The sequence below is a fragment of the Neoarius graeffei genome, chromosome 16 (assembly GCF_027579695.1).
Source record: "Neoarius graeffei isolate fNeoGra1 chromosome 16, fNeoGra1.pri, whole genome shotgun sequence".
In the NCBI taxonomy this organism is placed as follows: Eukaryota; Metazoa; Chordata; class Actinopteri; order Siluriformes; family Ariidae; genus Neoarius; species Neoarius graeffei.
This window is the reverse complement of record NC_083584.1, coordinates 38,538,474-38,554,329: the sequence shown is the minus strand read 5'-3', so window position 1 is coordinate 38,554,329 and position 15,856 is coordinate 38,538,474. Positions and strand designations below refer to the sequence as shown.

The window sequence follows — 15,856 nt, the reverse complement described above, 5'->3', positions numbered from 1 at the left end:
TTAGTTCCATAAATTTCGTTTATTTGAGTGACTGAACTTGAACTTGAGGGGGCTAGTCAGCTAGCAAGAAAGCTGCGCACGGATGCCAAGCATTGCTGATTTAATTTTGGCGAAGCCATTTGCCAGTCTTCCTTTCAAGGAAAAATTTAAAATTAAAGAGCAGGGTAGACCAACACCTCAAATTGACTTGGTGAAAAAGGTAGGGAATAATACTCGTTCCTTTCAGCTCTCCTGGTACAAGAAAGTGAATTGGCTAACAGCAAGTGACCCACATCAACAACAGTAAATAGGCTACTTTAGTAATATGTCATGGATGGACCAAAAATATAGAATCTATTTAAAATGTTTATGCTGAGTATATTATATTGGAATATATATTTCTCTGGATATGAATTAAACACAGCTACAATTTGGAAAACATTTTTAAACAAAAACACAGCCGAGAACATTTCACACTACAGACCTGGATTAAAAATGAAGGGTTATCAAAATTGTCAATAAAACATTTCTCAGTCAAAATAAGTAAAATATAGGGAAAGTGTCATTGAATGAAATTTGTGGCACCCAGCTCTATGTTTGGCTCCCCAAGGTCAGTGCTTGTGTCTATGCCAGAACACTCTGCTGTTACTGCTGAGGTTCCTGACAAAGAGCTGCTTTCAATAATGATCAATTTTTAAACAACATGCCACAATTTTAAAATATAAAATGTTAAAATATACCCCCCCTCAACACCACCATGATGTATATTGGACAGTAGGCTAATGGGCCAAAAGAACCTGTTATTTCACAGTTTGTAACCCTGCCAACAATCAGCCAGATCAGAGGCAAGAGTATGGGCAAAATTGATGTGTTTTTTCTTTTTTCTTTTAAAATCTGGAAATATCGTAACCGACCAGCCTCCCCTGTTTGAAAGACTACCAGCCGCCACTGTATACAGCAGTAAGGGACTCTCCTCGGGACCCGCCAACAAGACCTACAACAAATTACCCAGAACCTCGCCACCCTGTCCAACGCACTCAACCTTCTCACTACGCAGATGCAGCACTGTCAAGCTGTGCCTACCCCTGCTCAGCCATATTCTACTTCAGCTCCTGCCACTGCCTTTCTCCACGAACCGAGACTTCCAGTGCCTCAGCCCTACAATGGAGAACCAGGTACTTGCAGATTGTTTTTGTCTCAATGTTCATTGATCCTAGGACTGCAACCTCTGGCCTTCCCCACAGAATGCTCCTGGGTAGCATATACAATAACGCTTCTCACTGGCAAGGCCAGAGAGTGGGGAACAGCAGTCTGGGATGCCAATGCACCCTTTTGTTCCAGTTTCAAGGATTTCTCCAAGGAGATGAGGCGAACTTTCGACCATTCTCTGTCTGGCCGGGAGGCGGCCAGAGAGCTCATGGAGCTGTGGCAGGGGTCCCGGTCTACCTTGGATTACGCCATCGAGTTCCGGACGTTGGTGGCTTCATGCGGTTGGAACAAGAACACCCAGATTGGCGCATTCCTGCACAGCTTGTCCGACACCATCAAGGATGAATTGGTATTGCGGGAACTGCTGTCAGACCTACCCAGCCTCATGGACCTTGCCAACCGCATCGATGCTCGGATCCAGCAATGGAGGAGAGAGAAGAACTGCCCCAGATTCACCTCCTCTCACCTCCTGCGGCGTCCATCGAACCCATGCAGGTAGACCAGGTTCGGGTGTCAGCGGAGGAACGACATCACCGGCGGAGCTAGGACACATCTGTCAAGCCTGCCCGCTAAAAGGACGAGCCCACCAGTGAATCAAAGGGCCCTGGTGGGCAACGCTTGGAACCAGTCCCCCGCTAATCGTCCATTACTTCCTGTCATCCTTATCCGTGACAACCAGCATCACTACCTCCAGGCCCTCGTCGACTCAGGGGCGGACAGGAACCTGATCTGCTCTACCACTGCCAAGCGTCTGGGAATCCTGCTACTTGCTCTTGACGTCCCTCTCACTGTCCTGACACTCAGTGGCACTGGCTTGACCAACAGCACCCATCTTACCACCCCGCTCATCCTAAGGATTTCCGGTAACCACTCAGAAACCATCCAGCTTCACATCATAAACAACCCACACGTACCCATCGTCCTAGGATTACCATGGTTAATGCAGCACAACCCCCACCTTAACTGGGCTGACAACACCATCCTAGGCTGGAGCCAGTCCTGCCTTGCTTCCTGTCTGAACTAGGGATGTTAACCGATGACCGTTTGACCGATGGTTGACCGAATCAACGTCAACCGGTTAATTTCTTTTTGGTTGTCGGTTAAAAAAAAATCAATCGTTTTGAAGCTGCCGATTTTGGAGCGGAGAACCTGGAATTCTGTGTTGTAAATGCTTGGGGCATGCCATGCGGTGTAAGGATGACAGCTGACAAATCAGAAACACCCATTCATTCATGTCCCGCCCTCCCGCCCCAGTTGAAGACAGCTGCCACTCGGCGAAAGAAAAGTCTCAGTGTTGGATTACATTTTACTACGATGTTAACCAGGTATGTAATATCAAGGAAATTCTTGACTATCAAAGAAACAAGAACACGGCGCATGAATGAAGTCGATGGTTGATTAGTCTGGTGAATATTAATGTCAACGTAATAATAATACACAAGATCTGAACTAAAACCTGGTTACTCACTGATGTTACTTAGCATCAGACAGTTGCTATATTAGCTTAGCGGCTAATCAGCTCAGCTCCAGCTATCCCATTCCCAATGGCTGTGCACAATTAGCAGCCATGTAACCGTAATATCAGTAGCTGGAAAACAATTGCAGTATGAGGTCTCTGTGGCTCACTTCGAAGAAAAGTGCCTAGTCCGTAGCAGTATGCAATATCAACACACAGCCTACTGCAGTTAACTGTAAACACCAGGGGCCATATCGCTAAAACGTCCTATCTTCAATGAAAAGTTAAGATGGGACAAGTGTATGATAGGATTGTTTTCAATAGGCTACTCAATGCAAGCACCTGTAGTGACTGAGCTAAAGCTTGCCGCTTAGAAAATGATGGCAATTTATTGAGAACATGTTCACACTGATATTTTTAATGCCAAGTTGCAACTTAACAAAAGTGCATGCCCCTTGCTGACACAGCCGCAGACACAGACCCTGGTGGAGAAGGACAAGGAGGAGGGGTTGAGGGGGGATTTCACACTTCTCACGATGTCTCTAAGCTGAAGCCATTTGTCCTCCACTCCAATACAAACCCCTCGACATCAGTGCCGCGTTTGACTAAATGTTTCGCACTGTAGAAAAGGTAATGTGAGTGGAGGGCAGCGACTGGGACTGAATGTGCGGATGCTCGTGGTTAGATTTAGAATAGATTCTAATAATTCCAATTCTAGAATTTTAAACTCGTAGGTTAACCGACTTTAACCAGCTAATGAGGCTCTGTGGTCGGTCAAGATTTTTTTTTTTAGTTTTCGCCATCCCTAGTCTGAACTCCGCTCTGCCTTCTGCCAAACCACCGCAGCCTTCAGCCAGCGAGTTCCCTGACCTCTCTCACGTGCCTTTGGAATGTCTGGATCTCAAACTTTTTTCAGCAAGACCCGAGCAGTGTCCCTCCCTCCTCACAGACCCTATGACTGTGGAATCGACCTCCTACCTGGGACAGTGCCACCCGAAGGACGACTCTACTCTCTCTCTTCCGTCGAAAGGCAAGCCATGGAGAAGTACATCTCCGAATCTTTGGCAGCTGGGATCATCCGTCCTTCCTCATCCCCAGCAGGGGCGGGATTCTTCTTTGTGGAAAAGGACAAGTTGCTCCGCCCCTGCATTGACTTTCGGGGTCTCAACGCCATCACTGTCAAGAACCGCTACCCACTACTGCTCATGACCACAGCCTTTGAACTACTCCAGGGAGCCAAGGTATTCACCAAGCTAGAGCTACACAATGCATACCATCTCGTCAGGATCAGGGAGGGGCACAAGTGGAAGATGGCCTTTAACACCACCACTGGTCACTACGAGTACCTCGTGGTCCCTTTCAGCCTGACCAACGCGCCCGCAGTCTTCCAGGCACTCGTTAACAATGTCTTAAGGGACTTCCTAAACATCTTTGCTTTTGCGTACCTGGATGACATCCTGATCTTCTCCCACTTCCTGGAGAAACATCGGGGTCATGTTCAGCAGGTCCTCCAGCGCCTGCTAGAGAACGAGTTATTCGTCAAGGCAGAAAAGAGCGAGTTTCACCAGAGCTCTGTCTCGTTTCTGGGATTCATCATCTCCCCGGCAAGGATCCAGATGGACCCCCTCAAGCTCGAGGCAGTTGCCGATTGGCCCACCCCATCTTCAAGACGAGAGCTCCAGCGCTTCAGAGGATTCGGCAACTTCTACAGGCGCTTCATTCGCAACTTCAGCATGGTGGCCAGGCCTCTCTCAGCCCTGACCTCAACCAAGACCTAATTCAAGTGGGGGGAGGAAGCAGAGAAAGCCTTTTCCATGCTCAAGCACAGGTTTACCACAGCACCCATTCTTACCATACCTGATCCTACCAAGCAGTTTATTGTCAAGGTCGATGCTTCCGAGTCAGGGGTTGGAGTTATACTATCCCAGAGGGCCAGTGACAACAAGATCCACCCATACTCCTTCTCCTACCAGCTATCCCCAGCAGAACGGAATTACGACATCGGCGACCGAGAACTACTGGCTGTTAAACTAGCCTTGGAGGAGTGGAGGCACTGGCTCAAAGGGTCGGAGCTCCCTTTCCTAGTCTGGACCGACCATAAGAATCTGGAGTACCTCAAGTCCGCCAAACGCCTTAATTCCCGTCAAGCCCGTTGGTCTCTCTTCTTCTCCTGGTTCAACTTCACGCTCTCCTACCGCCCAGGCTCCAAGAACGGCAAACCCGACACCCTGTCCAGGATGTTCTCTTCCCACCAAGAGGAGTCTAAGCCACCTGAGACCATCCTTCCTCCACGCTGCCTGGTGGGAGCCGCTATTCTAGAGGTTGAGACGCTCGTGCAGAAGGCCCTGGAGCAGGACCCCGGTGAAGGTAACCCCAACAACATTCCTCTTAACCATCTGCTTGTTCCCTGTTCAGTGCAAGTCCAGGTGCTGCAGTGGGGTCACGGCTCCAAGTTGGCCTGTCATCCGGGAGCCGCACGAACCCTGGCACTCATCCAGCAGTGCTTTTGGTGGCCATCCATCAAGGAGAATGTCCAGGAGTTTGTGGCAGCCTGCAACACATGCTCCCGGAACAAGACAACCAATCAACCCCCTGCCAGCTTGCTAAGACCCCTCCCGACTCCACATCGACCTTGGTCTCACATCGCCCTGGACTTCGTCACAGGACTCCCCGACTCAGGTGGCAACACATGCATCCTCACTGTCATTGACCGTTTCTCCAAGACCATCCATTTCATTCCTTTGCCCAAGTTCCCCTCAAGGCCAGTTTATGCTGACAACCCAGTCCTCGCAGATAGCGTCGCAGACAGTGTCTGCGTAGCCCCCCCACCTTCGCAGACGCTCTGCGCGCACCTCCCAAAAATTGTGACCACCGCAGAAGCCTCGCAGACAGCGCCACAGACAAGAGGGCTCTGATTGGTCCACTCTACATCCGCTGTACACGCACTTCCGCTTCCCTACTTTCCCGGTTTGGTTTGTTTTCACGACCGGCATTTTTAAAAACACGAGCGAAGATGGAGCAGCATGAAGAGCGGTTGATTGAGGAAGTACGTACATCTATACGACTCCAGTTCTAGTCATTATAAAAAAAAAAGTTCTAGTCATTATAAGTAACCGGAGGATAAACACTCCACTAACCACACCCACCAACTACTCCTAGCGACTTCGCGCCCCCTTGCGTTGTGCCGGTGAATAACATCGTGCACGCCTATTACTCCCCGCTCAACGATAAATTACAACTGTCTGTGAAAAGCTATCTGCGAAAGCCTTGTCACAAGAGCATGCAGAGGCCTTTAGCCAAAGAAACTGCAGAATTATTCATCCACCACGTTTTCTGCTTACATGGACTACCCACTGATATAGTTTCTGACCGGGGTCCTCAGTTCACTGCACAGTTCTGGAGGGCTTTCTGCAAACTCATCAGGGCCACCTGTAGTCTCACCTCAGACTTCCACCCACAGACCAACAGCCAGGCAGAACGGGCGAGCCAGGCTTTGGAGGTTGCACTCAGGTGCATGGCGTCCAGGGATGCCAGTTCTTGGAGTAAGTACCTACCCTGGATCGAGTATGCTCATAACACTCTTCCTTCATCTGCCACAGGTCTCTCACCCTTCCAGTGCTCCCTAGGTTACCAACCACCACTCTTCCCCAACCAAGAGGAGGAGGTTGTCATACCCTCAGCCCAGATCTTCATACACCACTGCAGAAGGACGTGGGCATTGGCCTGGAAAAGACTCATTCACTCCACCCTAGCATCCAAGAGGCAGGCCGACAAACACTGCTCTAAGGCGCCCACTTACTCCCAGGCATAGGCGGTTTTAAACGGGGGCCAGGGGGGGCCAGTGCCCCTGTAAAATTGCTCCTGGCCCCTGTTGTGGCCCCTGTGCTGAACAGGTAACAAGATTTATTAATTTTGACGTGCGCTGGCTCGAAGATCGGAACTGACATGACGGAGTGTTCTACATGGACTCCTTAAAGCGCTACACGCACACTGTTACCTGCAGCAGAAAGACCAGCAGCAGCGCGAATTGTAAACTTCGGACGTGAGAGATAACAGCTGCAGCCTGCAAGGACTAGGTTACTGCAAAGAGGCGAAGGTAAGGAAAATTATTCAATTTCGTAACGTCAGTGTTTGCACATATCCGTGTTTTACTGTTGTTGTTCACTGCAATAATAAATCCGTTTTATTGCGCTTTCTTAAAAGTGCGTTGCACAGCAATAAGTAGCCTAACTTAATATTTTTGGGAAATGGGTAAAATAACCGACAGTGTTTAACCTTCTTGTAAAACTTTAATGGCCTTTTGATATGTAGAGGCTACATGTAGAGGCCTCTCCGTTTACTTTTTAGTATAGACAGACCCGGCGCCAGACACGGACTGATGGATGGGCCTTGAATTGCTTGGGGGGGGCACACATTTTATACGCCAAGCCAGGGCAACACAACTGTTTCTAGCAACCCAGGAGAGCGGCACAGACGTGACGAGTTAAATATTCTAAGAAACCTATAAAGCAACCAAAACAACTTTCCAAAATGTATCAAACATTGCTCAGCATATTAAAAGTTTTTTTTTGCTCCGCTGGCCTCACAACGCACAAAGCTGATTTCGGGTATCTACCGGAAGATGTCGTGATATGATCCCGTCCAGCAATAAAATGTGATTGGCTGAGACAGCTGCTCATTTACCCAGATACCATCTGAAGAAAAAATGCGATTGGTCGGTTGGTTCATTCCATGACATTAACCCATTGGTTCCCAAGAAATATTAGTCCAAGTTTATAGCAATGATCCAGAAATTATTACTAGTGTTTCTGTACTCACGGATAATAATGAGTGAACCGATCAGCCGATTTCGAATAGTTTCAATACATTTTAAATTGAGCACATTTTTCTTTATTATTGTTATACTGAAAAACTTTGACTTGTAGTTTATGGGTTTTTTTTGAGGGGGAAAAAAAAACAAAGAAGAAGAAGCTGTGATGGGCTCCTATCAGGCCAAGTGCGGTCACTCGCCGGCCACTTTCAGGCATCTTTTTCGGATTAGTGAGACCAGACCCTCTGAAAATGAATGGGAAGATATCAATACTGGACTCTGTGAAAACTAACGGTTGCGAAGAGCATATGATTGAAATCGCCATGAAAAGTTGATTATACTTGAGTGTTAGGTTGGTTCTCATGACTCAGAAAAAGCTTTAAAATCCACTTTTCTCGTGGATTATTTTGATACTGCGCAGGCGCAGTACTTCTATAACGGCAGGAGAGGGACAGCGGAGCACGAAGCTGCAAGATGATTGGAAAGCTGTTGGTTCAGATCGACATATGATTAGTTGTTGGCAGCGGAACAGGCGGGATATTTGCAGACCCGTACTGCCGTCAGAGACAGTTGATTAGAATGTTTGCTGCCGTTACGAACTGTCCCCATTCATTTCTATGGACGATTTCTTCAGTGACCTGTCTCCTATGAAAAAAAGTCTCTGCTCTGGGTTCCAGCAGGGCGGGCCCACATGAGTCTCAGGGCGGGCACGGCCCCCTAAGGCCCGCCCATGGCGCCGGGCCTGAGTATAGACCTACTGTAGGCTATCATCATGGAAAGGAGCAAGAAGGACATTATGTCCTTTTTTGCCCGTTGGCAAAAAGCAACATAGAGAGAGTAAGGAAGATGAAGATTATGAAAGAGGAGAGAGAGCCAGAGGTGGAGAGAGAGCCAGAGGTGGTGGTTGGAGAGGTGGAAAGTGAGGCATCTGAAAGGCAATCTGAGAGTGAGGATGAAGACATTCAGGATCAGATTGAGGGACAGAATGAGGGACAACCCAACAAGTCATTGGGACAACCAGATTCACCATGCATATCAAGTACAGCACAGGTTTGTGATGTTGAACAAATGTATGTGTGTGAGCAGTGTCGACCTACAATTCATATAGCCTACCCTGAAAGTGTGAAGCTGAATAATAATTAATAAATATAAAATACAAATAATAGATATAATAATAAATTAATAAATGAATAATGATAAATAAATGTTGTTCTCAGTCGCACTCTCATTTACTGTATTCATCTTTCTCCAGATATCAGCAAGTGCTTGGACAACACTCCAGTGCAGCCATGTCTGAAGAAAAGGTTCACTGTATGCAAAAATAGAAATCTTATTTTACAAAAAAGAGAAACACGGTTTTAAGATTTACTGAGCACAATTTATTTTATGTTTAGGCTATTGAGACAGAATGTTTATCTCATTGTATTTATGCTCAATGTATTTTGTTTTGGTTTTAAATAAACTAAACAAAACATTTTGAATGCCTAAATATTGCCATGTTTTGCTCATATGTGCCCCCCTGAAAAAACACTGGCCCCACCTCGGCCCCCCTAGTAATTTTGGTCTAGAACCGCCACTGCTCCCAGGTACCTAGGACCCTTCCTCATCAAAAAGGTAATCAACCCATGTTCTGTCAGACTGGCACTACCACTCACCATGCGACGCATCCACTCCCATTGGCTACAAGATGGACACTAACCAGAAGGTGCAATATCCGCCATGGAAGAGAAGGTTGGAGAGAAGTTAGCCAACTATCAGAACTCCAGAAAGGTTTAACAAGGAAAGGGCTACCTAAGAAATACAGCAAGCTCAGAGGTGGACAGTAACAAAGTACATTTACTTGAGTACTGTACTTAAGTACACTTTTTGAGTATCTGTACTTGAGTTTTTTTGGCAACTTATGAGTTTAACTTCACTACATTTGAAAGACTAATATTGTACTTTTCACTTCACTACATTTCTATCAAGGTCCTCATTACTCATTACTATGAAGCAGCTTTGAAAGTGGATTTTTTTTCTTTTCTTTTGTAAAAGGTGATAGGCTGTTTCAGTGTCACCTGCGAACAAACCAATCAGTAATCACTAGGGTCACATCACATCCATAGACAAGTTCAGTGATTTTTACAACAACAAGGATCCACAAGCGCATCAGGGAAATGGCCCCGAATGATAAAGTGCTTAGTGAATACCTCAAGCAGCAGAAACCCGAGAAGGAAGTACAAGAGGAACATGGAAAGAGTGCAAGGGATGTACCACTGGCAGATAGAAGAAGTGGCTGACATTGAAAAATCCTACCAGTGTCTGGATAAAGCTGGACTGGAAGATGGTACAGAGGCACTAATCATAGCTGCACAGGAACAAGCCCTAAGCACAAGATCAAGAGGACCCCAGGTGCAGACTGTGCAAAGATGCCTCCAAGCCAATCCAGCACATAACAGCAGGGTCTAAGATGCTAGCAGGAAGAGTGTACGTGGAATGCCATAGCCAAGTGGCTGGCATAGTGTACAGAAACTTCTTCTGTGCCAAGTATGGACTGGAAGTCCCAAGGTCAAAGTGGGATATACACCTCTGAAGGTGGTTGAGAATGACCAAGCTAAGATCCTGTGGGACTTCCAGATACAAATGGACAAACTGGTAATGGCTAATCAACCAAACATGGTAGTGGTGGGTAAACAGGAGAACAAGGCTGTGATGATAGATGTCGTAATGTTTACGATGTAGAACATGTGACGTTATGATGTTATTGCATTTTCACATGTGATCGGTTTTGGGTTGTACACAGACATGGTTTTATTCACTATTGTTTTAGTCCACAAGGGGGCGGTCTAGTTTCATTATGTTTGGGTGGATACTGAGGGAGCAGAGGAAGTGATTAAAAAAAAAAGCGGGATGCCAATGTTTTGTAACTGCAATATACGAGTCCACTAAAAATGCCTAAAAGCTACTTTGCTGTGTCGGAGTTTTAATTCAGAACTTTACACTGGCGACGAGGATTTAATCCCCCCCCTCTCCTCGAACATGGCGACTGCACTGCCTTCATTCCCTGCTTTTGACATCTCTGAGGATCAAAACGCATCCATCTGCTGGAAGAAATGGCTACAGCGCTTTGAAAACTTCATGGTTGCTTTGGATATAAAAGATGATAAAAGGAAACATGCAATGCTTTTGCACTATGTGGGGGATGGTGTTCATGACATCTTTGACACACTTACTGAAATGGGAGAAGCAAAGGACTATAAAAGCGTGAAAGAAACAGAGTGAGTACTTTTCCCCTAAAATCAACATCGCCTATGAGACTTTCAAATTTAGACAAGCTAAACAACTAGCAGGGGAAACACTTGACTCCTGTCACGTACGGCTACAACAATTAGCAGCAACTTGTGAGTTTCCTGATGTTGAAAGAGAGATCAAAACCATGACCATTCAAACGTGCACGTGCAATAAATTGTGGCGTCAAGCACTACAGAAACCGGAGCTCATGTTGACGGAACTCCTGTCACTCGGCAGAACCATGGCACTTGCGGAGATGCAAGCATCAGGTATAGAACAAACACAAAGTACAAAACAAGACAGTACATGGGAAGACGTAATGGCTGTTGAAATGGGAAGAGGGGCAGGAATGAAAAGATGCTACAACTGCTCTGGTACTTTTCCCCACCGTGAGGGAGTGGTGTGCCCAGCGCGGGGGAAGACGTAATGCTTGTGGAAAACAAGGCCATTTTGCCAAATGTTGTCGCTCTAAACAGCCACAAAACAGCGTCAGAGGTAGACATAAAGTGCATTACGTGGACACTAGTGGAAGCAGCAACACTACACCTCAGACAGCGTGTACTGCAGACTCAGAGTCTTCTGAGGAGTATGTGTACACAGTTACCCAACTAAGAACAAATCTTCCACATGCAAAGATAAAGATCAGTGACTGCAATATACAAGTGATGCTTGATTCTGGGGCTACTGTCAACATCATTGATGAAGCAACTTATCAGAGATTGAGACATAAACCATCACTCACTAAATGCACAGTCCCCATCTTCCCTTACAGCTCAAGCAGCCCACTGCCTACCCTGGGAAAATTCACCTCACTGGTGGAATCCAAATCACGATTCACAAACACAACCTTCAAAGTTCTTAAAGGCAATACTGGCAGTTTGCTTGGCTATGACACCGCCAGTCAATTGGGACTGACCAAAGTTGCTAACTCACTTCACACAACTCCAGCACAGTCAACACAGCCTACAACAACCTTGAAGCAAAGGGGGAAGAATGCAGTAGGTGATCTCTCCACTGAGTATGCTGATCTCTTTTATGGGGTGGGCAAATTAAAGGACTTCCAAGTCAAGCTGCACATAAAGTTGTGTGACTGGAGGAACAACCTCACAGGAGAGTACCTTTTCATGTCAGGAAGCGAATTGAAGCTGAACTATAACGTTTAGAGGAACTTGACATTATAGAGAAGGTGGATGGGCCTACTCCATGGGTCTCCCCAATTGTTCCTGTTCCAAAGCCAAAAAACCCAGAAGCAGTGCATATTTGTGTGGACATGAGGATACCAAATCAAGCCATCGAACGAGAAAGACATCTCACACCTACGGTAGACGACATTATACAAGCACTCAATGGAGCCAGATTCTTCTCAAAAATGGATTTAAACTGTGGGTATCATCAGCTGGAACTGGAGCCAACATCACGATATATCACAACATTCTCCACTCATGTAGGACTGCAACGTTACAAAAAACTGAGTTTTGGAGTTTCTTCAGCAGCAGAGGTATTTCAAAATGCCATTCAGCAAGCCCTGGATGGTATCTCAGGAGTCATCAACCTGAGTGGTGACATTTTGGTATTTGGCAGAACGAAGGCTAGCCATGATCAAGCTCTGAGGGCAACATTTCAGCGACTTAGGGAGAAAAATCTGACTCTGAACAAGGCTAAATGCTCCTATGCACAAACCTTTCTGGACTTCTTTGGCTACACATTCTCAGATGGAGGTTTCTCTCCTGATCCCAAGAAAGTTCAGGCACTACATGATGCTGCTGCCCCAACCAATAGCAGCGAGGTCCGCAGTCTTCTCGGCATGGCAAATTACAGTGCCCGCTTCATCAAAGATTTTGTTACTATCACTCAACCTTTGAGAGAACTTAGAAAAAAAATGTTTGCTGGATCTGGATGGACGAACACCAGAAGTCCCTTGATAAACTGAAACAAAGTCTAACAAGTGATGCCGTCATGACCTACTTCAACCCGTACAAATTAACTGAACTGGTGGTTGACGCAAGTCCAGTGGGTCTTGGGGCCGTGTTGGCACAGAGAAGTGGCCCACATGAACCAGCCAGAGTGATGAGCTATGCAAGCAGAGTCTTGTCACCCATCGAACAAAAATATTCACAAACAGAACGTGAGGCTCTCGCCATTGTCTGGGCCTGTGAACATTTTCACATGTATCTTAATGGGGCACCCTTTACCCTTGTCAGTGATCACAAACCTTTGGAATGGATTTTCAATAAATCTAAATCAAAGCCGCCTGCTCGTATTGAACGCTGGGGTCTGCGTATCCAGCCCTACAACTACACCCTCTGTTACAAGTCTGGAAAGGATAACCCTGCAGATTACATGTCATGTCATCCTGCACATGTTTCACATGCCTTTCAAGAGGTTTCAAACACCGAACAACAAGTGGAAGAATATGTGAACTTTATTACAGCAAATGCTGTCCCTAAGGCAATGACACTTGCAGAAATTCAGAATGCAACCACAGCTGATCCCACTCTATGTAAAGTCATCCAACTCATAAAAGGGAGCTCATGGGGGTCACTGTCTGAAACACAGGATTTAGCTGATGGAGTTGATATTGCTGCACTAAAATCATTCCATAAAATCAAAAATGAACTGACAGTAACTGCTACTGATGACACTGTACTACAGGGCACAAAGATTGTTATTCCCCATTCTCTACAAGTCAGGGCCATATCACTTGCACATGAAGGCCACCAGGGACTGGTCAAAACAAAGAAACTGATCAGGGAGAAAGTCTGGTTCCCTGGCATTGACAGACAGGTAGAAACCATGATAGCTGGTTGTATCCCATGTCAGTCTGTTGTGCCTCATCACACACAAGAACCTCTCTGCATGTCTGAGCTGCCATCATTACCATGGGAAAAGATTGGTGCAGACTTCTGTGGTCCATTCCCCTCTGGTGATTACCTTTTGGTAGTCATTGATGAATACTCCAGATATCCAGAGGTAGAGATTCTGCAGTCCACATCAGCGAGGGCCACAATTCCTAAACTTGATAAAATATTCTCAACACTGGGAATTCCGCTTGAGGTCAAAACAGATAATGGCCCACCTTTCCAAAGCTCAGAATTTGCAGATTTCGCAACATACCTGGGTTTCAGACATAGAAAGATAACTCCACTCTCGCCTCAGGCCAATGCAGAGGCTGAACGTTTTATGCGTACCCTTGAAAAGGCTGTACGCACTGCACATGTTGAAGGCCGCCCATGGAAACAGGCTCTGTACACGTTCCTCCGCAATTACCGTGCGACACCTCACTGCTCAACTGGAATGGCCCCTGCTGATGTGCTGTTTGGGAGGCCTTTTCGAATTAAGCTACCTGTATCTCCTTTTCCCTTCCAGCCTTGAACTGATGCATCTCTACGACAGACAGATGCCCTGGCAAAGAAAAAGATGAAACAAAATGCTGATGGGACGCGTTGTGTTGCTCCTTTGGCTCTCAGAGTGGGTGATATAGTCCTGTGTCATCAAAAAAAGGAAGGGAAGCTATGCCCTGCCTACAATCCCCACCCATACAAGGTCATTGCTGTCAAAGGTTCCATGGTGACAGCCAAACACAACAATCATTTCACCAGAAACTCATCCCATTTCAAGACTCTGCCAGCCTATGAAAATCACCCCTCTCAGTCATGTGTTTTGAAAGATATAGGTGGACGAGATGTCATGGACTGGACTGAAACTCTTCCTGAACAAATCCCAGAACCCCTAGCCCCTGATGCCCCTGAGCCACAGTCGCCTGTTTGCAGATACCCAGTCAGGATGAATAGAGGACCCCCATCATACCTCACTGACTTTGAATAATGTGGACAGCTTCCTAGGAAAAAAAAAGTAAAGAAAGGAGGGTTGTAATGTTTACAATGTAGAACATGTGACGTTATAATGTTATTGCATTTTTCACATGTGATCGAGGGGCGGCACGGTGGTGTAGTGGTTAGCGCTGTCGCCTCACAGCAAGAAGGTCCTGGGTTTGAGCCCCGGGGCTGGCGAGGGCCTTTCTGTGTGGAGTTTGCATGTTCTCCCCGTGTCCGCGTGGGTTTCCTCCGGGTGCTCCGGTTTCCCCCACAGTCCAAAGACATGCAGGTTAGGTTAACTGGTGACTCTAAATTGACCATAGGTGTGAGTGTGAATGGTTGTCTGTGTCTGTGTCAGCCCTGTGATGACCTGGCGACTTGTCCAGGGTGTACCCCGCCTTTCACCCGTAGTCAGCTGGGATAGGCTCCAGCTTGCCTGCGACCCTGTAGAAGGATAAAGCGGCTAGAGATAATGAGATGAGATGAGAGATGTGATCGGTTTTGGGTTGTACACAGACATGGTTTTATTCACTATTGTTTTAGTCCACAAGGGGGTGCTCTAGTTTCATTATGTTTGGGTGGATACTGAGGGAGCAGAGGAAGTGGTAAAAAAAAAAAAAAGTGGGATGCCAGTGTTTTGTAACTGCAATATACGAGTTCACTAAAAATGCCTAAAAGCTACCTTGCTGTGTCAGTTTTAATTCAGAACTTTACAGATGTGGCAATACCAAGTGACAATAACATCAGGAAAAAGGAACTAGAGAAGTATCAAGGGCTGAAAGAACTAGGAAAGATGTGGAAGATGAGGGGACAGCAGGGTGTTTTTACACAGCAGCCTGTCACACTTCTATTTACTTTGAAGGTAGCCAATCCACATGCCCTTTTGAACCGGAGGTGACACCTTGCTAAATGCTGCCTGGTACCATTTGTCATGACATTTTCCAAATAGGTGGGTTGCATCCGACGTCACATCTGCCTCGTTAGATATGCAAGACATGAAGTAGTGGTCAGTTGAGCTCACTGTTCACAAAGCGTTACTGTCGCTGGGGTGTCTTGCTAATCGTTAAAATGCCCTATGCTTGCATTGTTTTGGGCTGCTCGAATCAAACAAACCGTGAAACTGAAAAGTTTCTTCTGGGTTCCTTGTGAAGTGATAAAGGGTGAATGAGCAAAGGATTTTACCAAAAGATGATGAGAGTTGATTCTTGAACCTTTTGCTGTGATGGAAGGGAGCCAAGTCGAAGAACACTCAAGTTTGCAGTGATCATTTCCTGAAAGGTATGTAAATTACTCTGATTTATTTTGTTTCAATTCACA

General features: G+C 46.3%; 1 protein-coding gene across 1 annotated transcript; it reads left to right on the top strand.

Annotated features, from left to right (window-relative positions):
* The first annotated feature begins 5,924 nt into the window (after positions 1-5,924).
* On the top strand, positions 5,925-9,280 carry LOC132900229 (uncharacterized). The gene is made up of 2 exons (XM_060942249.1): positions 5,925-6,449; positions 9,041-9,280. The coding sequence occupies exons 1-2, from the start codon at positions 5,925-5,927 to the stop codon at positions 9,278-9,280; spliced, it is 765 nt and encodes a 254-aa protein (XP_060798232.1).
* Positions 9,281-15,856: the final 6,576 nt, after the last annotated feature.